This window comes from Melanerpes formicivorus, unplaced genomic scaffold (genome assembly GCF_026170545.1).
Source record: "Melanerpes formicivorus ecotype bairdi unplaced genomic scaffold, bMelFor1.0.p_v2 SCAF_48, whole genome shotgun sequence".
NCBI lineage: Eukaryota > Metazoa > Chordata > Aves > Piciformes > Picidae > Melanerpes > Melanerpes formicivorus.
Window position 1 is genome coordinate 551,203 of NW_027142400.1, and position 25,165 is coordinate 576,367.

The 25,165-nt window shown below is 39.7% G+C and overlaps 2 protein-coding genes across 7 annotated transcripts in view; one reads left to right on the plus strand and one right to left on the minus strand.

Moving 5' to 3' along the window:
- The first annotated feature begins 317 nt into the window (after positions 1-317).
- Positions 318-20,070, plus strand: CCNK (cyclin K). Of its 4 annotated transcripts, none has more exons than XM_068160087.1 (11): positions 318-452; positions 2,180-2,446; positions 3,771-3,852; positions 4,440-4,571; positions 6,376-6,481; positions 6,615-6,672; positions 8,746-8,915; positions 10,520-10,803; positions 14,657-14,690; positions 15,724-15,798; positions 18,741-20,070. In XM_068160087.1, the coding sequence occupies exons 2-11, from the start codon at positions 2,250-2,252 to the stop codon at positions 19,361-19,363; spliced, it is 1,761 nt and encodes a 586-aa protein (XP_068016188.1). In that variant the 5' UTR covers positions 318-452; positions 2,180-2,249; the 3' UTR covers positions 19,364-20,070. The 4 variants fall into 4 exon arrangements, with proteins under 4 accessions (XP_068016188.1, XP_068016189.1, XP_068016190.1 ...); XM_068160088.1 differs by having other exon boundaries at positions 318-424; XM_068160089.1 differs by lacking the exon at positions 318-452 and adding an exon at positions 525-739.
- Positions 20,071-20,139: 69 nt separating this feature from the next.
- CCDC85C (coiled-coil domain containing 85C) overlaps positions 20,140-25,165 on the minus strand; it is a 112,977-nt gene continuing 107,951 nt past the window's right edge. For all 3 annotated transcript variants that reach the window (XM_068160093.1, XM_068160094.1, XM_068160092.1), the window contains one exon: positions 20,140-23,834. In XM_068160093.1, coding sequence (XP_068016194.1) covers positions 23,745-23,834 — 90 coding nt within the window. In that variant the 3' untranslated portion in view covers positions 20,140-23,744. The remainder of the gene's footprint in view (positions 23,835-25,165) is intronic.

Sequence of the window (25,165 nt, forward strand, 5' to 3'; positions counted from 1 at the left end):
CGTAGAGCCGGAAGGCTCCGCCCATCCCACCCTCCCTCACCCCCCACGAGATCCATACTGTCCAATCCCCAGCGACCACCCCTTCGCCTTCGCTACCACTCTTAAGAAAGGGCATGGCATCTCCTTCATTGGCTGGGAGCTAACCCAAGCCTTCGCGTTCCTATTAGTTTCTATGAAGCTCAATCTTCTCCAAGTGGCTTTCTGATTGGCCTACTCCTTGACTACGGGAGCACATGGCCCGCCTGCTTCTCGCTCTCTGCCTCTGCTGAAGGAGACGGGATTGGTCAAGAGGGGAAAGGTTCGTCCTCGCGCGCGATGTCCGTGTGATGCCGACGTGATGACGCATGGACGGCCTGGCCTGGTTCCCAATATGGCGGCGCGCAGAGCGCGGAGGCTGCACTACCGTTAGAGGCTTTTCGCTCCGGTGGGGTTTCCTTTCCCGCGCGTGGCCTGTGAGTGCGTCGTATTTACGTGGGGCCGCGAGGTGCCGGTGGCCGTGGCCGCTCGTCCTCCGGGGCCGCCCTCATGCCTTCCTGGACCGTCTTCTAGCGAGAGCTAGGGCCTGGGGAAGAAGGGAAGGCAGCGGGGAGCCGAAGCGGGGAGCGAGCGCCTCCCCGGGCACCAGTAGCTGCGTCTGCAGCGGACGGGCGGGCCAGATCTGGGAGGAGAAGAACACCCTCCGCCGGCTTAGGGGCTGTGGGTGACGGAGCTGGGCTATCGGTCGGCTGGTTTGTCTGAGGTAGGATGTAAAAAAGCCGGGATCGAGCTCCTGAAGTTTTTCTATTAATGGTATGCGTAAAAAGGCAGAAGAAAAACTTTTGGAATTCTTTTTGGTGTGGATTGGGGTGCTTGATTTTTATTCCACGTGTTGTATTCGGAAATGTTTTGACTGCTCATAGAAGCAGGTCTCGTAACTTCGGACTATTTTAGTGTTAATTGGATTTTAAACTGTTAAGGAGCACAAGGATGCAAAATAACTTGTAAGGAAGAGTAACCATAACAGTTGTAAAATAACGCTTTCTTAGTAAATGTGATGGGAATGTGTGGTCGTGGCACTTTTGTTGATTCTGGAAATAGTTTTAGGTCACTACTTGTGACACTTACTTGGTCTGTTGGTCTGTGACCGGTACCTTTACTTACTGAAGGGTCTTCCGAAACCAAAGTGGAACAAAGGTAGTATCCCTTATTCTGAAAGAGAGAAACTTTTGAAGTAGAGTGGGATGCGAATTGCAAGCATCATTTTTCTGGCAGTTTGTTCGTGTGATCTTCTGTTTTCAAAAAGCAAACATTTTAGTTTTTAGAGTTATGAGTTTGGATCTTCTGACTGTTTCACTTACTCATTATGCAAACCTTTGCAGGTGACTGTTGTAATTTGTGCGTAGTGTCTGTAGTTTATTGAATTACAGTAACAGTAGGTTTGTGCCTGAAAAGCAGTGAGATGGTCTTCGTTTGGTCTTTAAGTTGAGGCATGGCTGAGCATAGTCATAAGTGAAACAGCAAGAAGTTGCTTGCAGAGCTTCTGGAATTAAGTATGCATAGGCAAAGTTCTTGGCAAACACAGGAAAGCAGGACAATTTTTGAGTGTAATCATCTGCCCTGTTTTGGGGATGATTTCAGATTCCACTTTACCCTGCATTCTCTCATGAATGGTCTTGATCATGGTATGTGGAAGGACATTACATTCATTATGTATTTTTCTTCCTCAAGTAAGACAAGCGCAGACCACTTACAAGTTTTTTTTGCCAAGTGGTTGCTGCTATTTTGCCACTCACTGATATTTGGAAGTCCAAGGGGGTATTTAAATTGCTGTTCAGACTGACCTAATGAACGTTTCCAGGTTATTACTGGTAAGTTGATCCCCTTTGTAACTTTTTGAGTCTACCATCACTGAATTGTTTTTCTTTATTATGTGGAAAAAGTAGGTTAAAGGTGTTCTGCTGAGAATCAGCAGGTACTGTTGATCAACATACTCTTGAAGGTTTTTTATTAAAGCGGAAATAGGAAAGATAACCTAGGTCTATTTCTTTGAAGACAAGGGCAAGATTAAATATCACTTGTTTTTGAGCATAGAGGAAGTCCCAGCGAGCAAGGTTAAACACTGCTGCTCTTTACTCAGCTTTGCGGAGTGGGAGGAGGTCCCCTTTCAATTTTAAAGAAAGCCTTTTCTCTTTTCTTAAAGGTTCTGAAGTGACTATCTGAAGACTTCCTTTTTGAAATCTTCAAAAGCAAGAACAATTCTGTTTTAATAAATGAAGGAGAATAAAGAAAATTCCAGCCCTTCTTTAAACTTGGCAAACCTGGACCATACAAAGCCATGTTGGTACTGGGATAAGAAAGACTTGGCACATACGCCATCACAGCTAGAAGGCCTCGATCCAGCTACCGAAGCACGATACCGCAGGGAAGGGGCCAGGTTCATATTCGATGTGGGAACTCGATTAGGGTTGTATCCTTTAAAATCATGTTGTTGTGAAATGTCTTTGTGAGTGAGAATTTTTAGAATGAGATATAGAAGCATTATCATGTGCTTAGGTAGCTGTTCAAGTGTTCCTTAATTGCTAACAAAAAATCTGTTCGAGTTTACCTTCCATTTGACATAATGTGCTTCCTACACATTTTTTATTCATCCATTGGATGAACAACTGAACAATTTTGGCAACAGAGAAGTGCAGTGTCACAGACTTGCATATTATGGGTAACTTGTTATTTAAGAAGCTTGGCCTCATACTATGTGAATCTATGTAACTTCTCAGATTTAGAATTCTGCATTATTATTTGTTCCTTGATATCTTGCCTCTGAGGCTTCTTAACCTCTGTCCCCACTCTTAAGGATTTGGATCATTATTTTTGAATAGAATAGAATAGAATTAACCAGGTTGGAAAAGACCTTCAAGATCATCATGTCCAACCTATCACCCAACACCATCTAATCAACTAAAACATGGCACCAAGAACCCCATCCAGTCTCTTCTTAAACACCTCCAGTGATGGTGACTCCACCACCTCCCTGGGCAGCCCATTCCAATGGCAAATCACTCTTTCTGGGAAGAATTTCTTCCTAACATCCAGCCTAAACCTTCCCTGGCCCAGCTTGAGACTGTGTCCTCTTGTTCTGGTGCTGGTTGCCTGGGAGAAGAGACCCACCCCCACCTGGCTACAATCTCCCTTCAGGTAGTTGTAGACAGCAATAAGGTCTCCTCTGAGTTTGTTTAGGTTTTGATGCTTAACTTTGTATTTATTAGTAAGTTCTCTCTACTGTCCCACTTTCATAGAATGTCAATTAAACTTTTTGCTACCTGTACAGTTATGCTGCCTTTAATCTCCCTAGTTCTTTATTAAATAAAAGCTGGTGAGGATGAAATTTTACTCCACTCCTTAAAGAGCAAGGAGTGTGTTTACCTTTATTTGCATTTGTAGGTATGAATATTTAGTAACCTTTCTCTGAACCAACACTTTAGTATAAGTTGTTAATTGTTTTGTTCCTTCATGCACCTCCTGCTGGTTTTGACCTTCTCTGCAGCAGGTATGGCTTAACACAAGGATATCCTTGCTTTGGATATTCCTGTAAACACTCTTCCAATAAGTGCTTTAGGTATCAACTGGATCTGGGCTGAATCATGGCATTTATAAAGCATTAAGGGTGTTTTTTTTCCAGTGCTACTATTTTACTTGCATTGTTTTCCAACAGCAGAATGTATGTTTTCCTTTGTGCATTTCTGGGTTTAAATTTGTTTTATGCCTTGTTTGAAATTCCTTATTCTGGACCACAGACATTATGATACTCTGGCAACTGGAATAATTTATTTCCATCGATTTTATATGTTTCATTCCTTCAAACAATTCCCAAGATATGTAAGTATTTACAAAATAGATGTCTTAATACAGTGGTTGCACTAGGCATGGGCTAGTTGAAATCATAAGTCGCTTGAGTACTGCTGCTGGCCACCAACCTGAATGGTGAAAAGTAAGCACTTTATATAATCATTACAGCTCAAAGTACACTGTTCTTGCTTGTTTACACATTTTCACTTATGCTTAGAAGCATATTTATATTGACATTGCAGTTATGTCTTGCTGATACTGTTCTTTAGGAGTAATAGCTGTAGTTCTGGCAGTCCTGTATTTGCTGTAAGAAAAAGAAGTCTAATGCAATGTTGAAACTGACAGACAATGCCAAACCAGCACAAATTCTACTTTGGGTTTCTGACTTTGAAGTAAAGTTGTATGAAACAGGCAATCCTTCAAATTCTGTATTTTTCCCCTGAGCAAGTAAAAGTTTAAGTTAACACTATAAGAAAATTTAAGAAAATAGTGCCTATTAAGTCTTTCCTGGGAAACTTCTACAGAACTGTTCGTGGAAACTGACAATGCTTTTATAGTGCTACACTGTATTTCATAGCTACATGCAGACAACCTTTTGAAAGCACTTTCTTTTTCAGGTGACAGGAGCCTGCTGTCTCTTCCTAGCAGGAAAAGTTGAAGAAACACCTAAGAAATGTAAAGATATAATTAAAACAGCTCGGAGCTTGCTAAATGATGTACAGTTTGGACAGTTTGGAGATGACCCAAAGGTAAAAATATACTCATTTTGAAATTGATTTCATCCTATTGCACTCAGAAAAGTGACACACCTTCATTAGAGCACTAGGTGATATTCATTTGGTCTAAATTAAATTATATGCTGAGAATGCATTTTCAGTAATGTAATAGGTAACTAGAAAAATTGTTCTTGCTAATACAAGCAGCTTTGGGAACCTAGTGGAGTAATTGTTCATATAAAAAAGTTCAAGTAAATTTTTCTATTATTTTACAAATTAAGTAATTCATGTCAGTTAGAAATGTCATCCAGACATAGATCATATTTGATAGTCTTAATGCTGTTTTAGGAAGCAATTAGTACCAAATCTTAAGCCACGTAAGAGAACTACATCTCAAGAGTGTTCAGAAGTTTTCTGTGTAGAGTGTTTGACTTAACAAAACTATGCATCTCTCAAAATTTGCTTATTATAAACATCAGAAGGATCTGAAACTTGAGAGAGAAATGTAGTCAGAGCTTACCTTTTCCTTGTGATTCTTGTATGTGTGTAACACTTTCTTGCTTTTTCTGGTTCAGTTCTTTCCTCCATGAGAGAAAAGGAATTTTAGAATCATAGAATCATTTTGGTTGGAAAAGACCTTTAAGATCAAATCCAGCCATTAACCTAGCACTATGCGCCAGTAAACTATGTCCTTCAGCACCACACCTTTGTGTCTTTTGAATACCTCGAGGGATGGTGGCTCAACCACTTTCCTAGGCAGCCTGTTTCAATGTTAAAAACACTTTTGGTGAAGGAGTTTCTCCTAATGCCCAATCTAAACTTTCCCTGGAACAACTTGAGGTCGTTTCCTTTATTTGTACACTTGTAATGTGGAAGAGGAGACTGACCCCCACCTCACTACAGTCTCCTTTCAGGTAGTTGTAGAGAGCAATAAGTGCTCCCCCTCAGCCTCCTTTTCTCCAGACAAAAAACCCCTCAGCTGGTCCTCAAAAGGCTTGTTCAAAATCTTCAAAAGCTTTGTTGCCCTTCTCTGGACAGACTGCAGCAAGTCAATGTCTTATAATAGTGATGAGCTCAAAACTGAACATGGTCTTTGAGGCACAGGCTCACCAGTGTTGAGTGAAGGGGGGAAATTGCCCCTCTACTCCTACTGGTCGCACTATTCCTGAGACAAACCAGGATGCTGCTGGCTTTCTTGACCACCTGGGCACACTGCTGGCTCATACTCAGCCAGGTCTTCCTCTGCTGGGCAGCTTTGCAGGCACTGTCCCAAGCCTGTGGCATTGTATGGGGTTGTTGTGACAGAACTGCAGGACCCAGCACTTGGCCTTGTTGAATCTCATCAACAGGCCTCAGCCTATTAGTGCAGCCTGTCCAGGTTGCTCTAATCAACACTGTTGCCCAACGTGATGTCATGTATGTACACTTTTAAGAGGGTTTTATTCATCCCCTTGTCTATATTGTTGATAAAAATACTAAAGAGAAGTGGCCCCAGCACTGAGCCCTCAGGAATACTGCTTGTGAGTGGCCACCAACTGGATTTAATCGGTCACCACCACTCCTGGTGTCTGGCCATCCAGCCAGTTTTGTAACTTGTGTTTTTGTTTGTTTTCTTAACACTTCTCCTGATTCAAATTAATGTGAGGGAAAATTATCTGAGTTTAAGTGAATAATTTAGGTTGTAGAGATTTCTGTTTGCCCTGGAGACAAACCCTAATCAGGCACAACCAGAGAAACATTTGCCTGAAGGTGCTACGTAGTCATACTTTATACCAGTATAAAATGCTTATCCGTAACAGAAGGAGTAATATTATGCTTACTTTGTAACATTCTCTAGGAAGAAGTGATGGTCCTTGAAAGAATATTGCTGCAAACAATAAAGTTTGATTTGCAAGTGGAACATCCATACCAGTTTCTTCTCAAGTATGCCAAACAACTTAAAGGTACAGAATGAGGAAGTAATGCCTGTTACTAATTTTCATAACTTAATTTACATTAACAGTGTGAGAATATTCTACTTCAAACTGTTTGTCCTTCCCAATTTTAATTTTTACAACTTCTCTGATTGTTTTTCAGGAGACAAAAACAAAATTCAAAAGCTGGTTCAAATGGCATGGACCTTTGTCAATGACAGGTAAGGTACTTGTAGGAAACCTTTTGAAGTGATGTACTTACTGTTGCTAGCTTTTTTTCTGGGATTAGATACTTCTTTGACAAACATTTGTTACATGTTTTCTGCTTGTTATATGCTTCTTGGTAGTGTTCCCGTCAGTTTTTATTTCCATCTTTACTGTGATAGCTCCACTTGGCAGGGAATCTAACATGAGTATAGAAGTAGACTGTTAAGACCCTTGCAGTTTTGTGGTAATGATTTAGTGGTGCGTTAAAAAAACATTGCTGTTTGAAATGGTCAAACTATATTACAAATCAACAGGACAGAAGCCTGGCTCTTGCCCAGCCTGAAACATGTGGTACATTCTGAGAAAATAAATAATTTCCCAATTCAGTCACATTAGTAGTACTTTACTAGTAGCTTTAAAAATATAGCCATTAAATTCAATACAAGGATCACATCAAGTAACTGGAATGTATTAATTTCCATAGAAAACATTAAGAAAATGTATAAGCAATCTGGCTATTCAGGAATGCTAAGTATATTGCTTTCAGTCTACAGCAGTAGAACAGCATTAAAACAGAGGTGTGTTTTTATTCACATGCCTAATTTCAAGCAGCCTATTGTGGGTCTAAACTCTGTACATATCACTTTAACTCGCAAACTTAATCTGCAAAAGTTTGTTTAGTGTCAATAGATGTTTACTTCAGCTGCCATCTGTTGCAGGTGGTGATCCTACAGGTGGAATAAAAATATGACTTGACTGTCACTGTTAAGTTTGCAAGGGAAAGCTTCTGTTACCTGTCCATAAAAGTTTGGAGACTGCTCTGTTTGGAATTAGATGATATGTCAAAATTCAAGACACTTAAAAATTAAAGAAAATGCACTTTCAAGAAAACATTAGTATGAAGTTGGAATGATTGTTTCAAATAATACCTATCTCCATTATTGAGGGACTGTCTTGTGCTTACTTAATAGGCACAGTATTAGAAGACTAATTGTTTTCTACAATCCTGGGAAAATATTTCTGAACTTTGTACTACAGTTCTTTAGAATGGGGTTCCATTCCTGCACAGTTGCAGTACACCCCCCAAGTAATGCCATGAAATTAGTAATATGAAATCAGGTTAATAGCTAGTGCTCATGTCCATTATACTGTTTACTGCTGACCTTATTCTGTCAGTGTTTTAAGTATTCCATTGGCCTCCAGTTACATGTAGCCTACTGGAGAGAAAAAGGGTTGAAACCACTTATTTAAGATGTATTTAAGGACATAATAATGAATTAATACATTCACAGAAATGTAGCTGGCTAGCTGGATCTAAAATTCTAAAATGTTACCAAATCTATGAAGGAAAAAGGAGAAAGCCAAATTTTGTCATTTAAAGTTATCACCAGGAAAAGCTATCAAATAATGTTGATTATTGCAGGAACTTATTTAATATTAGTAATACCAAGAACATCAGTTCTTTTACCCTTAGCCTTAAGAAAGGCTATTCAAGAGAGAACCTTTTACAGGTTTTCAAGCTTGATCTAAAACTCCCGTCCTGTTTGACAGGTTGCTTTACAAGTACATGTTGGCTGTTCTGTGGGGGTTTTGGTTTTTTAAGTACTTGTCTACATTTTATTGGAAAACGTTTGGAAACTCTAAAATCCAATTGTGGGCATCATTCCTTAACCAGTGTAATGTTGTGACAGCATACTTGTGTAGGAACAAACATGAGTGTTCTAACTAGTGAACACTACAGGTGAGACTACAGTGGAATGGAGCTGCCTGTATGTGGAATATAATGATGTTTTTTCCCCTCTTCTTCCACACCCACATAGTGTTAGGTTTTCTATTTTTAAACACCAAACTTGATGTTCCCATGAGGCAGCTTACTTTTGTATTGTCTGTGTAAATCTACCTTGTTTCATTATAGCAGTAGTGCAGAAACAGTTTTGTAAACTCTTGTTTAACAAAGCTCTTAGTTAAAATTGTCATGGAATTTTATACCCTGTTATTGATAGTTTTGTGTATGTTAAAATGTTGTGCTTTGTACAATCAAAATTATCTTCAGGGTTGTGTTTTGGTTTGGTTTTGTTATCTTCCAGTCTCTGCACTACACTGTCACTACAGTGGGAACCTGAGATAATAGCTGTTGCAGTTATGTACCTAGCAGGTCGTTTGTGTAAGTTTGAAATACAGGAATGGACATCAAAGCCAATGTACAGACGATGGTGGGAGCAGTTTGTCCAAGATGTTCCTGTCGATGTCCTGGAAGGTATGAGAAACATGTGCCTCAAACAGTGGATTATTTTCCTGAACTGCGTGACCTGGGTCATAAGTAAATGCAAATTTAGGTTTTAGTCAAAATAATAATGTGTAGAGTATGTGCTATACATTAATTAGGTTTTAAATTAAACTTATTAGACTGGCTTAGCCTGGAAGCACAGCTAGTTATCATCATTAATCTTCTGGTCAATATTTGCCTTAGAACTTGTTTAGTTTGTAACACAACTAATTAGCTGCTCAATTATCATAGTGTCTGCTTTTTATTAACGGTTCCATTGTCTCCATTTTAAATAAGTACCTCGACAAACACTGGAACTGATGGAGCCTGGCTTCCCATGGCTTTCCCATTGATGATAGACTTGAACAAAATTCTGCTAGAGGGTTGGGGTTTTTTTTATGGTGTACCACAACTGAGGAACAAGTTATGGGCAATGAATCCTGATGTGTGTGCGAATTCTCTTAGGGGATCGGTTTTATCAATACAGGTATCTTCACAGTATTCCCTTTGTATGTGTATATAGTGCTCATGTTTACCTGCTGCTTGTCCTGTTGAGGAAGACGTCTCCAAGAAGTTCATAAAATAAAGTGGGACCATTCTGGACTCTTGCTAAGTAAATTGTGGTTACACAGCCACAATTTTGTCTGCATTAAAGATTTTACTGACTTACCTGTTACAAATGTCAGGCTAAGCATACTTCTAGTTCCATAAATTGCTTCATAAGCCGTCTTTAAAAATTCATGCTGGCCACAATCTGGGGTTGGGTTCTAAGGCATTTTTAATTAGAACAGTATGTGTTACTGTTCAGGTGGATTAGTCTTTGGTGCTCTTTGAACTTACAGGTGAATACCCCGCAAATAAATAATTTCTTAATGGTTACTTGCTCTATTTGTGTTACAGCTTTATTCAGTCTACCTTCAGTTTCAGATCTCTGCTGAATCCTTGTCAAAGAGGATTGTAGAATAGGAATCTTTCTAGTTTCTGCTACTGCATCAGTGAATGCTCATGGACAGAACTTATTTAGCTCATCTAAAAAGGTTTTTTGTTGTTTTGGTTTGGTTTTTTTTCCTGGAGTGCTGCCCTTGCACCTGGTTAACAGTTGGTTCTGCATGTTTTCTTAGAGACTTTTAGCTCCTAACATATAAGAATTTAGTACTAGTCCTTTACTTAGTTTCCTGCAACTTTTTGGACTATCCTAACTAAATACATATGCTTTAACATGTGATCTTCTTTTGTGAGTTCTCTTACTGTATTGCTATCCTGTTGTTATGCAGCTCTGGCTTTCCAAGCACACAGTAGTGATGTATGGTATATTAATGCAAAGACACTTTGTTCTTCTTAGGGAAGGTGTGCATATACATCTACATATTGTTCAGCAGAGGCAGAAGAAACTAAGAAATGCAGTTATAAACTGATAAATAGTCTGGTTTAAAAAAGTCAAATCCATGGTCGTTGACAGCAGTAATACTTGCAAGTTTGAATTTTTCTGAAGCTGATGCCAAGTAAAAAGATGAGTTGATAATTGTGTATTAAATGTATACTTGTACATTATGGGAGTATAATATTTTGGGGTTTTTTTTTTTTTCTTTCTTAAGATATTTGTCATCAGATCCTGGATCTGTACTCACAGGGAAAACAGCAAATGCCTCATCATACTCCTCATCAGTTGCAGCAGCCACCATCTCTTCAATCTACACCCCAGGCACCTACGGTACAGCAATCACAGCAATCTCAGAGTTCAGAGCAATCACAGCCTCAGCAGCAGAAGGAGTCACAACAGTCAGCACAACAACAGCAGCAGCAGCAGCAAACACAAGCACAGCAAACTAAAAAGCCGTCTCCGCAGTCAAGTCCTCCTAGACAGAATAAAAGACCAGCAGTAAGTTTCACTTTGAACTTTTAACTTCCATCAGGTCATTCTGATGTCCATTCGAGGCTCCAGTGTGCAGCAGACTTGTGCTTGCCTTAAGAATGAGCCTGGTAGTTAATTTTGTGTGGCAGAGTTCCACTGGTTGTGTGGCAGAGTTCCACTGGTTATATGGCAGGTATGTTAGTGTAGAACACCCTTTGCAGTTTGGACATACCACATTCCTATTCCACTTAAGACAAAACAAGTGGAGAGACTCATAATTCAGCATGAGTTCTAACTGTTCATGTTTCTGTGCTATCAGATTTTGTTGGTCTTGCCATTAAGCAGGCTTGATGTAGGGAGGGTCTCTTGTGCCATGGTTGAACGTAGAGATGTGGACAATGCTAATGAGGACAGTATTTGACTGTCTGGTCTTTGATTACAAATGTAAGAGAATGATGACTTCTAGAAGTATGTAAAAATTCTTTGTTTTAAAATAGCCTAGTAACAGTAGAAGCCTATCAATGCATCACATATTAACATCTCACTTCATCTGTATTATCACCTCATCACTGAAAATAAGAAGGTATGCTAGCAGTTACATAACTACTCTGAATGCTTTTCCAAAGTCACTGAGTTCACACGAAGCTTTCAGACTTTAATCTACACTTTTTTGGAGGTGGTGCTTTTAAAAAAGGAAGTGTTACCTAAATGTTCTTGCATGTACTTTGTAAGAAAAGTGTTTTCAGAAGTAAAGTCTTTGGAACAAGTCCATTTTGGAAGTAAATTTTTTACAGGTTTTGCTCTAGCTTGTAATTAATGCATGTCTAAACAAGAGAACAGCAAAGTGGGGAAAGAAAAGCTGAAACAAACCCCAAAACCCAGGAAGAGGCAACACATGATAGAATGAAATAGAATTGGAAGCATAAAGCATCTTCGTGATAGCTGTCTCCTCCCCCCAAAAAAGGCAAAAAAATGTAACTCTGCAAAAGATTTTTTTATTTGCAAGAGGCAGCCTACTACTAGGGAAAAGAAACTGCATTGAAATATAGTTTATTAGAGGTGTTCAGGGTAGAAAATGGATAAAATGTGTTAAATAACTTGAAAATCAGAGAGCTCTTTTTAGGTAGTATGTATTTCTTCTCATATTTTTTCCTACCATCAGTGAAAATTCTGCTTGGGTTGTCAGATCTGTTTGTCTTCAACAAAATTGCCTGGGACAGTTTGGCACATCAAAAACTGTAAATAACAGTTTGGATTTTTCTGTATTTGTCCATCTGCTTGTAAATTTTTATGAATGCTTGTTCATTCATGTCAAGGCTCTGCCTATACAGTACTGCTGATTTCCCCTCATCTCATGTGTTAATGAACTACCTCATGGAAAAAAAGGGATGCCTTTTGCATGAATGGTACCTGTTGTTTATGAATGACTGCCTCTGGTCAAGCCCTCAGAGCAACTTAACCTTTTCTTGAAATTAAGTTTGAAGTCCATCACCTAATAATTAAGGAAGGGAATGGTGCAGATAAAAAGGTTATTCCTGATACACTGTTGGCATCTAGAACAAATATGAAGCAATGGGTCACTTGGAGTTTTGTAGGACAGAAGCACAAACAGCATGAATTTTGAGAAGAGCAAATGTGATCATCTAAAATCATTATTTCTCCAAAAGGCAGTCTAGGAGAACAAGACATGGAGCATTTAAAAGATGTAGTTGGTGCTTCTAAAACGTTCTTCGTTTAGGCGTACCATAGATCTTTAAATGTTTGCCTTCCCCTGTAAATAGGGCTTTGCATGACTTCTGCTTTGGTTTGTGCAGAACATAAATACACTCTCTTCCTGCAGGACAGATTTTCCATTTACATGAACTCTTATAAGTCCATTATCTTCTCCTGAGCCATGATATTTTCTAGCAACTGAGGTATTGGCCCATGACTTACAGATCCATACCAGATATCTGAAGTACCTGCACATCCTCTCTGTGTCTAGAGTATTTGAATGTTCAGTTGACTTCACTAAAAAATATACTGGTGAATCATTAAATGGTATATTTAGTTTGACAACTAGAAATTGTTAATGGAAACAATTTTAATACCCATGGAAATAGCACTAACAGAACAGTTCCATGATGGTATGGATTGAGCTTATTATGAAAGTATTACACAACAATCAGCATGCTAATAAATAACATTGACCCTGGGATGTCGTAGCTAAAGCATTGTGAACTAGAGTGCAGTAGAAGGACCAAAACAAAGTTCATCTCTATTTTAGCAACTGCTGTTACTAGAGAAGTGATTTAAATTATTATAACCTTTGGGTTTGTTGCTTCTTGTGTCTTCTCAGTTTAAACTGAGGTAGCTTCTTAGTTTAAACTTCTCAGTTTAAACAAGCTCACTGGCTCCAGTTGTTTGTTCCATTCTAGTGGTGTGCCTCAGTGACATTTTCTGAACGTGGGTCCATGTTAACAAATGCATAATAACCAAATCCTTGCCACTCAATCAAATGATTTCACAGAACTTTTTGAAAGTGTTCCAATAAATAGTGGAGACTTGCTTCTCTGAAAGCATGGGAGATCTGATGTTGGCATACAGTTTTACAGCAAGGAATTTAGTCATAGAAAATCAGGAAGAGTTGATCCAAGTAAAGTGAAGGGAGCAGAGAGTATGTGAGAGTCACCAAGAAAAGTATGTATGTTTGGAATGGGAAGATAAAGATTGTCCTTAGAAAGCAGGAAAGCTGCTGGGAGGTGGCTGGTGATGAATTGAAATGACTGTCAAAGGAATACAGGAATTGAGGTAACCTCAAGCAAGCTTTCAGTACCTTTGTACTGGTTAACAAGTATCTTGAGAATACCCATCAGAAGGAAGGAAAATTGAAGTCGGCGTAAAATGTATGTTTTTTTCTTGCTCAACCCACCACACTGTGGAAAGTGATGGGAACTGAGCTAGAGTTTGTGAAGGTAAAGCCACTAGAGGTAAATAGTCTCTTAAAAAAACCACTTTCATTCCCAAGGCAGAGAAGTGATGTACCATACCCCTCTCATTTTTATTGCTAATTTTAAATACATTTGTAACTAAGCTTACTGGACTTAAAGTTTCATTTAGGTTTTCTGCTTTTCTCAAAGACAGCTGGATTAAGTAAACTGGAAAGATTTTTCTTACTCCCTCGTCTTGTGATTCTCTAAAAAGCCAAACCAGCAAAACTTGTGATTGGAAGAATGATTTGAGGTTTAGTGGGTTTTACTTGGTGCATCTCTTTCTTTTTTTTTTTCTGGCATAACAAAGCTTTCAGTCAGAAGGCTTCTGAAATGTTTTACACTGATCAATGCTTTTTCACTGCCCTTCTATCCTGATAAATAAAGGATAAAGGCCTGAAGTGGTTGTGGTAAAGGTGGAGTGACAGGTCAAAGCAGACTCGGGAACAGAGGCCAAGTCTCTTGCTTTCAGCTCAGTGAGCAGTGTACCAGACCATAACATATGTGCAGTGGATGATAAATAAATTAAATGAGAGGTAGTACTCAAGAATGAGAACAGCAGGAAATGGTCTATCTAAAATAGTTGCTATTTTTTCATTCTTTTCATTCTGCCAGATAAACTGAGCTTTCCCGGTGTGTCTTGATTTTGTTCCATCTGTCTAAAGAGATTGGACATTATTGGCCTCCTAATAAACACACAGGAAAAAATTAAGGATTTGTCCTGCCTCCTTTGTAGGGGTGGGGGGGAAGAAACTGGTTCTGAGCTAGAAACTGGTTCAGTTTTAGTCAGATCTGTACAAAATCTCTTTAGCAGGCTATGGGTTATCACCTGTTTTGCTCACTTAGTACCATATCAAAGTGCTTTGTATTTTGCAGTAGTCTTACAACTTTTGTTTGTTTCTCTTAAACAGGCTGTATCTCCGAAAGAAGAAACAAAGACATCAGGTAACTTAATATCCTGTTCTTACTGCTTTCACTTTACTCATTTAACCAGAATCAGCCTTTAGTTTGTTTGCCTACAGGCTTGGCAGTTCTAAACTATTTTGATTCTAATAATGCATTGTTAAGTATATTCTGTAACTATTTCTGAAATGTTCCTAACCGCAAAACTTGGAAAAAATGGAGTATGACTGTGTCCCCTGTAATGCAGTCTGTTCAGTAGAAGCCTTGCTAAACTACTCAGCTCTTTATTTGTAACTCCATGCATCATTGCATTTGGAGTAGCTCTTGAAGCAGTCTGTGGGACCTTGAAGTGACTGAAAGTACCATGTCATTAAATAGCTGCACTAATAATAAGCCTGTTGGTAATCAGTGACATTTGTAATTGGTTGCTGGCTTGGCTGCCAGTAAATGGCATTTCATATCATTATGTAGTCTAGCTTAAGAAATGTTTCACTGCAGCAATTACATCTAGATCCTTTTGTTTGTTTGTTTGTTTGTTTTTCCCCTTCATTTTGCTGGTTTAGAACAATGTATTTCAGGACAGCTAGGATGTGATTCTGTAACCTTTCCTAAGTAAGCCTGGCACTTCTCCCTCTCTGGTTTCTGCAGATAGATTCCAGAGAGCTGTCTCTTCTCCCCTCTCTCTCCTGTGCAATTCCTGTTTTGTTTAATTTCTGGACACGCACACTTCAGCTTCTGAGATTTCACTATCTACAGGTTTAGTTTTGAGCCAGAAAATATACTTGTGTTCATCTTCACGGATATACCATTATTGGGACAGTCTGTCTGTCGGTAAAAAATACATAGCTTGAACTTGTATTCTTTGAGCAGACTTGTATCTAATACTTGGTGCTACTTTATTTATACAAAGGTCTTGAGTTTAATGTTCTTTATTAAACATAACTAATATATGGAATTTCCACTGTACTTTTGCATAATGTAGTATGATATAATAACCATTAGCATGAGACCAGAGTTGGAAATTGGAAAATAATGCAGAGCACTAGCCAATTGGGAATTTCCAAATGTTTTTTAGAGCCACCACCACCATCTAAAATCCCTAAAATTGAAACGTCACATCCACCAATACCTCCTGCACATCCACCTCCAGGTAAGCTTTTCTTTTCTTAAACACCTTTACTCCTGTATGAACTGTTTTGCTCTTCATTCATGTGGGGGTAACAGTGTTGGGGGCAGGAGCTGTTGCCTTGATTAGTTGGCATGGCAAGTAAAAGCTTAGGCGCATAAACTCTCGAGGGAATTTCATCTTAGTAGTACAGGCTTTTCCAGACAGATGCAAAAATGTTCTGGTGGAAACAAGACTATACTAGGTGGGCAAAAGTGGACAGAACTGTGACTGTTAAATACCCAGAGGACTAAAACGAATTGTTGCTTGCAAACAAAAAGGGATCTATGTCCTCAAAAGGGTGGCAGATGCCTTATTCTGTTACTAGAGCAGCTTCAAGCTGTCTTATAGAGGTCCTTTCTGTTGTATCTGTCATATAGGAGTTCTGTAGCTGTGTAACTTTCAACAATAAGGGGAATACTTTCTTTGCTTTGTCCCAAAAGAGGACTTTCATCTGAACTTTTAACACTGCACACATGCCTTATGTTTGCAGAATAAACAGTACTGACGTAAAAATGTGCTTCCAGTGCTTTGATGCATTACCTGTCCTTTCAGTGACCCTTAAATGTGACATAAATATTTTATAGAGCACGGTCCATAATGTAGCTGTAAGATGACAGCTTCTACCAGGGAATTACAGGAGAGAAAAACAGTGCTCTGAAATACAGGGAGACCATTTTTTCCCAATTGCTAAAATCTTTTTCAGAATGAAGGGGTTCTTCTAAATACCATGCTCATGATTCTTCCAGTTGTTAGACCTTGCAATGATTTTGAAAATGAGCTAACAAGGAAATTATTGCCTGCTATAATTTAGGAACTGGAAGTGATTGAAATCATAGGTACCACAGCCACCTTGCATGACTTAATTATGTAGCTCTCCTAGGGGACAATTTTGCTGTTAGACTTATGACTGCTTAAAGTAAATCTCATTGAGGCAGGTAATGAATTTGTTTCCCTTATTAGCTAAAATTTTCCTCTTAGAATTTGTTTATACAAGCAAATCTTTGTGTAAGCATTGAACATTTTAAGAACAGTCTTTGGAGGTCAACTCTTAGTTTTTGGAGCTCTAAGGGAAAATCAAATGAAAACTAAGAATGTTTATTGACCAAATGAACAGAAGTACTAGAAGGTGGATTTATCTCAAATTCTGTTTAGCATTTTCAGTTTAGTTGTTGCATGACACTGGAAACTATAAATATTTGATTTTCTTACTGAACAATGGTTTGGATGCTTGTGTTTACAAGCAAGGTGGATGGCAGGATGCCCCAAACTTTTTGTTGGGCTTTTTAATACCGACTGTGTGACCACACAGCGATGTTGCCATTAGGTCAGTCGTCTTGTCGTGATATTCCTTGTTTTAGTACATTTGTGTTAAGAAGACAAATCAGAAAATTAAGATTGTTATTTAAGAATCTGACCATTTAAAGCACATGCTTCCCACAAATGGCCAAGTGTAATACTGTAAAATTGTGACCTTTTTGTGGACTTCCCACACAATCAGGTACAAAGTTCCCTGAAACTGATCAGTTAAAGAAAGCTGATCAGATTTCATGTTCCAAACAATCTACCACACTTTTACTTGCCCTCCAGTTTTCTTTTGTTCTCTCCTGTTAAGCAGGTTTAGAACTGATTGTTACAAACCTGAGAAATAGTATTTCCCAACATGGGAGGCAAGTGACATGCAGAGGGTAATCCCAGGCCTTCTCCTGGACTATAAAAGAGGAAGAAGAGAGACCTGATCTAAGGAAGATTGAAGCACTGATAGAAAGATTTTTGGTGTCTTGGGTCCCCAGACATTTTAAAATCTGCCAGTTGTTCAAGAGGGGATTGGATTTGGAGAGCTCCCAAATAGAGAGGGACCTGGGGGTGCTGATTGACAGCTGCCTGAATATGAGCCAGCAGTGTGCCCAGGTGGCCAAGAAGGCCAATGGCATCCTGGCCTGCATTAGGAATAGTGTGGCCAGCAGGAGCAGGGAAGTCATTGTGCCCCTGTACTCTGCATTGGTTAGGCTGCACCTTGAGTACTGTGTCCAGTTCTGGGCCCCTCAGTTTAAGAAGGACATTGAAACATTTGAACGTGTCCAGAGAAGGGCAACAAGGCTGGTGAGAGGCCTTGAGCACAAGCCCTGTGAGGAGAGGCTGAGGGAGCTGGGATTGTTTAGCCTGGAGAGGAGGAGGCTCAGGGGTGACCTCATTGCCCTCTACAACTACCTGAAAGGTGGTTGTAGTCGGGAAGGGGTTGGTCTCTTCTCCCAGGCAACCAGCACCAGAACAAGAGGACACAGTCTCAAGCTGCACCAGGGGAGGTTTAGACTCGAGGTGAGGAGAAAGTTCTTCACCGAGCGAGTCAGTCGTCATTGGAACAGGCTGCCCAGGGAGGTGGTGGAGTCGCCATCCCTGGAGGTGTTCAAGAGGAGATTGGATGTGGCACTTGGTGCCATGGTCTAGTCATGGGGTCTGTGTTGATAGGTTGGACTCGATGATCCTCGAGGTCTCTTCCAACCTTAGTTATACTGTGATACTGTGGATGTGACACTTGGTGCCATGGTTTAGTCATGAGGTCTGTGGTGACGGGTTGGACTCGATGATCTTTGAGGTTTCTTCCAACCTTGGTGATACTGTGATTGTGTGATTCTGTCCATCCAGTCTGCTATTTTACGCTGACAGTAGAACAACATAAGAAAATAGTAATAAGAATAGAAGATTGAACTTTTGGAATGGGAGAAGCTGCACTTGGAGCTTTGTTGTGCAGCTTAGTTATTTTCCAGTAATTTTTAAGTAGGTTTGACTGGATACCATATGTCATTCAGAGAATTAAGATAATTGAGTGCACTTTTTGGTATGGTAACTGGAAGAAATTATAAAGCATTCAGAGGCTGTTGTTGTCACTATCCTTAAAAAACCCCACATGAAATGTTCTTTTCCAGAGCGTAAGCCGCCCTTGACAACTGCAGTTTCACTGGCAGAAGCGGAGCAATCTACTACTGTGGACGCAGTAGATGTGCCAAAGGTCCAGATTCCTCCTCCTGCTCATCCTGCCCCCGTGCACCAACCTCCACCTCTGCCACATCGTCCCCCACCCCCACCCCCCACCAGTTATATTACAGGGATGTCTACTACAAATTCTTACATGTCAGGGGAGGGTTATCAAAGTCTTCAGTCAATGATGAAAACAGAAGGACCAACTTATGGAGCTCTACCACCAGCCTATGGACCACCAACTCATCTACCGTATCATCCTCATGTCTATCCCCCCAACCCTCCACCACCAGTTCCACCTCCACCCCCTGCTTCATTCCCACCACCCAATATTCCACCTCCTACTCCTGGATATCCTCCTCCACCTACATACAACCCTAATTTCCCACCTCCAAGACTGCCTCCAACCCATGCAGTACCGCCTCATCCACCTCCAGGGCTGGGAATGCCACCAGCTAGTTACCCCCCACCTACTGTTCCCCCAGGTGGACAGCCACCTGTACCACCTCCAATTCCACCACCTGGTATGCCACCTGTAGCAGGACTTGGACGTGCTACGTGGATGAGATAGCAGGAGGTTATTTGCACGACATCCCTTTATGTTGACTAGGCAGGAGTAGCTAGCCAAAACCTACTTTGTAAAGATGAAGAGGAGGGTAATTTGTATAATTTAGAGGAAGCAATGAGGCGGTGAAATGAAAACTTAGCTGATCTGTTTGCGGTATTGTTTATGGTGAGTTATAATAGGCTTCTAGATTTTAATCAGCTTTGCAGTATCTATTCTAACTTTATACATTTGACTGAAGTTTAAATTGTCTTGAGTTATTCCAGCACTGGATTACTTTATACTAGCACAAGCAGCCATATTGGCTCAATTATATCTGTAAGAAGAAAATTTCCTTCTAGAAATCAGTGCCTATGTTTGAGTATCAAAATAGCCAGATACTATGGAATTTGATCTATAGTAAGAAACTTCTTTTTTAGTAATAATTAAAGCAACACAAAGTCAAGCATAAAACCTGCTTTATTTAAGAGAGATTCTGAATGCTAGCTGACTGGAATCATTTTGAGGTGTTTGCCTTGCTGATGTTTTTGTTTTGGAATGTACTGGTATCTTAAAGTATTGTATGTTTACACCTATTTGCAAATTTCTGTACATAATATATATATTTTCTAATTGTGAAAGTCTGAATGTAACAACCTACTGTGATGTACATCCTGGTTATAAATGGGACTACTTTGTTCACATCTCCCCAAATAAATTTGGTTCTGAATTTAGTGGACGTCCAGGTTGTTTTCATCCCAGTTCAGAATTAGTAATTATGGTACTTACTGCAAGAAACTTCATCAGTGACCTGCCAGATCTTCCTCAGTTTATTTAAAAAGCAGTACTTTATTCAACTAGAAGTATACACTATCACAATCAATCTCTTACTTCATTTTTACTAAAATATTTCAAATGAATGTTTTACACACATTATCAAAAAAATCTGTACTATTACTTTCCCTCCCCAAAAAAGCCAGAGTGGTTCAATAATAGGTAAAAACGCGTGCTAAGGTCTAAAGAATTCTGCTATATACACAACAGTAGGTGCTAACTCTTCCAGTTTTTGTAAATCATATACAGAAAATAGAGCAGGGCTGTAAGATCACAGGTTTAACAGAAATCAAACTTTCAACTGATTTCTAAAGCAGCACAAATAGACTTTCCCCACATTATGAAAAATATACAATTTTATCACTTTACAGTCATGCACGTTGAAAAAGATCAGTAGTACTCTTCCCCCCCAGTTTCTAAAAAGGTAAAAGGTCACTTTAACACTGATTTCTTTTAATATCTAATATTTGGATAAAAATGTGCCATTTCCAAACAAAGTTGTGCTCAGCAGTCTTGTCAAGGTGCAAAGAGCCAACTGAGGCTGGTAAGTGGAAATACCACTCACTTCAGTTGCTCTGACAGAAGCCAAGGATGTGATTTTACTTTCCTTAATCAAGCAAAGTCCATTTGTAAACAGCAGCTGCTTTCTTTGCCAGAGGATTGCAGAACCCAGGGCTTCAATCTTGAGGAAATTACCTCGGCCTATTTCCCCAAATAGATCAGTTTACTGGTCACTATTTCAAGGGATGCTCCCTTCCAACTTAATGTACCAAGTTCCTCAGGTAGTTTTTGCTGAAGATTTAGCACATAGGTAAGTGAATTTAAATGTGCACATAAAACATCTTTTTACACAACTCAGAATTCAGCACCCAAGTCATTCTGTAAAGTCATTGAGCATCATTTCACCCCAGGACGACGCTTTGTAGCTCAAACAGAGCTGAGTGTGAAGAGTCGCAAGCCTAAAAAACACCCAAAATACCAGCCCAATGTATAGCAGTGTCATACTTCTTTTTTTTTTGCAATAGCAGTGATGCACACCTTGCATTGAAAATTTATGCTGCCAAATAAACTTTACAAAAAAATGGAATACTCCCTCAGAGTATCAAGACTGTTCAGCTGAACTACTGGCTACCCTGTCAACTGGCTCTTCAAGATGTGTAGTGCTAATGGACCTCAGCTGCACCATTACTTTTCCCTTGTAGGTGAGATCTGCAAGTGGAACAAACATGCTTAGCCTGAACTCACTGAATAGCTTTTGTGAGAGATTTGATAGCAGGGACTATCTGAACGAGAGTTACATAGCTGGTGAGACTAGTAAGCTGATTAATATAGCTCTTGTGGAGAGGACCTCCTTATCTTATGTACTACTGAAACGGCAAGCACGTCATCAACACAATTAACTCTCTACAACTGCTGGCAACATTTGTATTGCTTTAGTTAAAATTCACTGACATAAATTAACCTTATTCCAAACACGCTTAAATTATCTGCTTAACACATTAGATGGCACCACAGTTAGAGTGGTCTTTCAGGCAGATAAAGTAACCCTCTGTTGGACACTAGATGTTGAACAGGAATGATGCCTCTGCTTTACATCACCTCTTCTGGTATGAAATTAAGGTAAAAATTGCACAGGAGTAAGAAAGACAAATAATCAGTGCTGATTAGAAACTGGAGGGCAAAACAAAAAGAGGAAGAAATCCAGCATCCTCTAACTATGCCATATTTTAAAAGAGAGTCAGATTCTAGAATGAGTTTTTCCAGACACTGCAGGATGTAAGTATGAGACATGGAGTTACCTGGCTCAGCATTTGCTGACTGAGCGGCAGTAAGAGATAAACTACCAGTGAGTGTCCGAGTGAGTGTATGCCTGTGTGTTTGGGGAGTGATTCTTGTTGGTTTGTTTTTTCAACCAACCTACTCAACTGTTACATTTTTATTTCTGCAATGAATAATGAAGTGGTACTTAACTCTTAGGGGTTACTATGTATTTTGGTTGTATTCCTTCTCTGTTTTTCCACCGGTTACAAATCTCTGACACTCCTCAAGTTCAGCAGCTAGATTATTGTATACCAGGGGACCAATTACCTTTCATAGCTTGCTGCATGGGCTCCTTGGGGTTGTATCAGTGCTCCATGTCAATACCACAAGTCAAAAACTGGACTGATAGAGCAAATTAATTTAAGAGGAAAAAACCTGTCCAGCTAATTCTGCTGTCTGTTGCTGTGAGTGACTCTCAGAGAATTAAAAGAAAGTGATGGTGTTTGAGGTAATTAAATCTTCAAGCTAATCACTAAAATCAATGCAACTTTAGAAGAGGAAGCGTTGATCTTTTCACAAGCCTGCCTTTAAAATTATTTTACACCATGATTTTAATAACCAAGCTCCACTTCCTTGGACTATTGGGAAAGGAAATCTAATAAAATACGAGGACAGCTGCTGTGACAACTTGGAAGGAGGGGGGGTGTCAAATTCTTACAACTATACAAGCAGCTACTTCACAATAGTAAAATCTAAGTCCCATTGTTTTATATACATCCACTAAAAGAAGAAAAATACCACTTGTTTTGGTTCATTAACAAAAATAAAGCTTGAATGGCAGGAAGTAGTCTTGCCCAACAGCCCACGTTCATGGCAGTTTTATTCAGCTCTGCAAGGATGCTGTTTGGTTACCTTACAGAGGAACCAGTGTAGGCGAGGGATCCAGCAAGAACTTTAAAAATAAACCAAAACCAAATCTTCCTTATGTGAAAGATGAGCTGCTCTTGAAGATCCTGTGCAAGCACTGTTAGGATGGCAGTTGCTGCTTTACAGGAGAAGTGCTGCGGCATTTGTAGGGAATACTGGTATGTGGCTAAATGACTTCATTCACATTATGGCTGCAGATAGCTTGTGTCATTCAGGGAAACCAGTTCGGTAACAGGTGATAGGGAGTTTCAAGCCTTTCGTGTGTGATGAGTACCACTGCACAACGTACAGAGTGGTACCAGTGTTCTTAGCTCACCACTCCGACTTGAACACAGTGCCTTGTGAAAACAGTTGGCTGTCATTCTTTGAATTAAGGACCTCCAAAAAAAGTGTTAGCAGCTCAGGAGCTTGGCAGGCAGTAAGCCAACGAATTCAAATTGCTTTCATTGGAAGATGCTGCCCTGAGCCACTAGCCCAGCTATGAATCACTAACAAATAGGTGGACCAGAGCAACAGAAACTGTGACTTCTCCACAGGTTAAGGGTTCTTCTTGTTCCTCTTAGAAATTCTCTCAAGTTAGTTAATTCTACAAACAGACTATTACAACAAAGCAGGTCTGAACTACAATACAAATGATGCAAGTCTGGCATTATTGGATGGTTACCCATTGAACAGTAGTTCCAGAGCACCACAGCCTGCAAACCAGGCCTTTAGCTGCCATATTTACACTATTGTTACAAAAAAAAGAGAAAACAAATAAAAGAAACCCTGAAAAAAACTTAACCCCACCTCCCAAAGAACAGGCAACCAGAAACACTGAGCTCTGCCTCTTGAGTCTTCACAGAATCAATCATTTCAATCACTTCCAGCCTTCAGGATGGTGTTCCTACAAGGGACCTTTGAATTGGTTTCCTGAAAGATGTTGCCTGATGGAGGGTTTGGAGCTCGCAGCATCACCTAGCTTTCGCCAGACAACCTGTAAGAAAAAATAAAAGGGATGGGAAGAGAGACAGGAATTAACAACCAACCAAACAAAAAAAAACACAACCAACCAACCAAATAAACAAAAAACAACCAAACAAACAATCTAATTAACTAAAAACCCAAGCCAAAACCCAACAAACAAACGCAAAGCTTCTGATGAGCTGCTGCAATATTTTCATAACTGCGGTCTGGAAGGCAAACCCAAGAAATTTCCTAGAGACAGGCTGCAATTCTCAGCAGAGCCACTGGATGGCATCTGTGCACCGGTTTCCAAGGGTAAAAAAACCATTGATGCATTTTTCTAATTAGTCTCTTGAAATTAGAACCATTTTTGCCTGGGGTGATAGTATAAAACAAATACAGTAGGTTCAGAAGCTAGGTTCAATGGTAGGTCAACCGTGCCATGCTTACAGAAATGATGTTCCCATGACCAGAAAAGATAATGAAAAAGATAACTATTAAAATTATACATATATATATATATATATATATGAGAGACTTTCTTAAAGCATACATTTTATCATTTTAGGGCCACTGGGATAAGAGAGGCTATTTCAAAAAGAAAAGAAAAAAAAAAAAAAGAAACTACAAAGCACTTCATAGCTGCCTTGAGTCTACATAAAATGAATATTTAAAGAAATATCAGCTGATGATACACAAACAGAAACAAGTCGATTTGAGAGGAGGAGGTTATGGTAGTTTACCTTTCCCACTGCACAGCTACAAAGGGTGTACCACCAATCAGACAAAACACCCTAAAAATCAGTCCCTCTTGGCTTTACTTACAGAGATCCAGCAACAAAGCAAAGTGCTTCAGCCCTTGCCAAGGATGCTTGCAGTGATTTAGCTCTGCAAGATACATCTATGCTCTTTAAACCCTCTTTTTAGGGTTGAGGTAGTTTTCAGAATTTCAGCAGAGGCTGGGACTCACCTCTGCTGCAGTGAAGCATTAAACAAAGCCACCTGGGCTGATGTCCGATGTGGACTTCTAAAAAGGAAGACTGCAGAAGCACCCTGCTCCCTGCTGTGGACACTGCTGGTACTGTCAAACAGAGCCTCCCTAACTGCAAATGACATGCAGCTTAAGCCACACTCTAGAATAATGCCCATATTCTTGTTTCAAAGCCAAAGGGTCACCAAGGTGCTTTGAAGGCGGAGGCAGTTGTACAGGAGCAGACCCGCAAAGCAGAGGGTTGATACAAATGTTGATACAAATGTTCACCATACAGGATGTGGCAAGCTTAGTTAACAGTGTGGTTGCCCAACATACTGGAAGTGCTAAAAGCACCCCACACACCATGATGCTGTTCAATGGCTTCAGAC

Bases quoted from the DNA above. Each gene is read 5' to 3' on its own strand.
- CCNK (XM_068160087.1), top strand. From the start codon at position 2,250: ATGAAGGAGAATAAAGAAAATTCCAGCCCTTCTTTAAACTTGGCAAAC. The intron at 10,804-14,656 runs GTAAGTTTCACT...TCTCTTAAACAG, and splicing joins GACAGAATAAAAGACCAGCA to GCTGTATCTCCGAAAGAAGA. The intron at 14,691-15,723 runs GTAACTTAATAT...AATGTTTTTTAG, and splicing joins AGAAGAAACAAAGACATCAG to AGCCACCACCACCATCTAAA.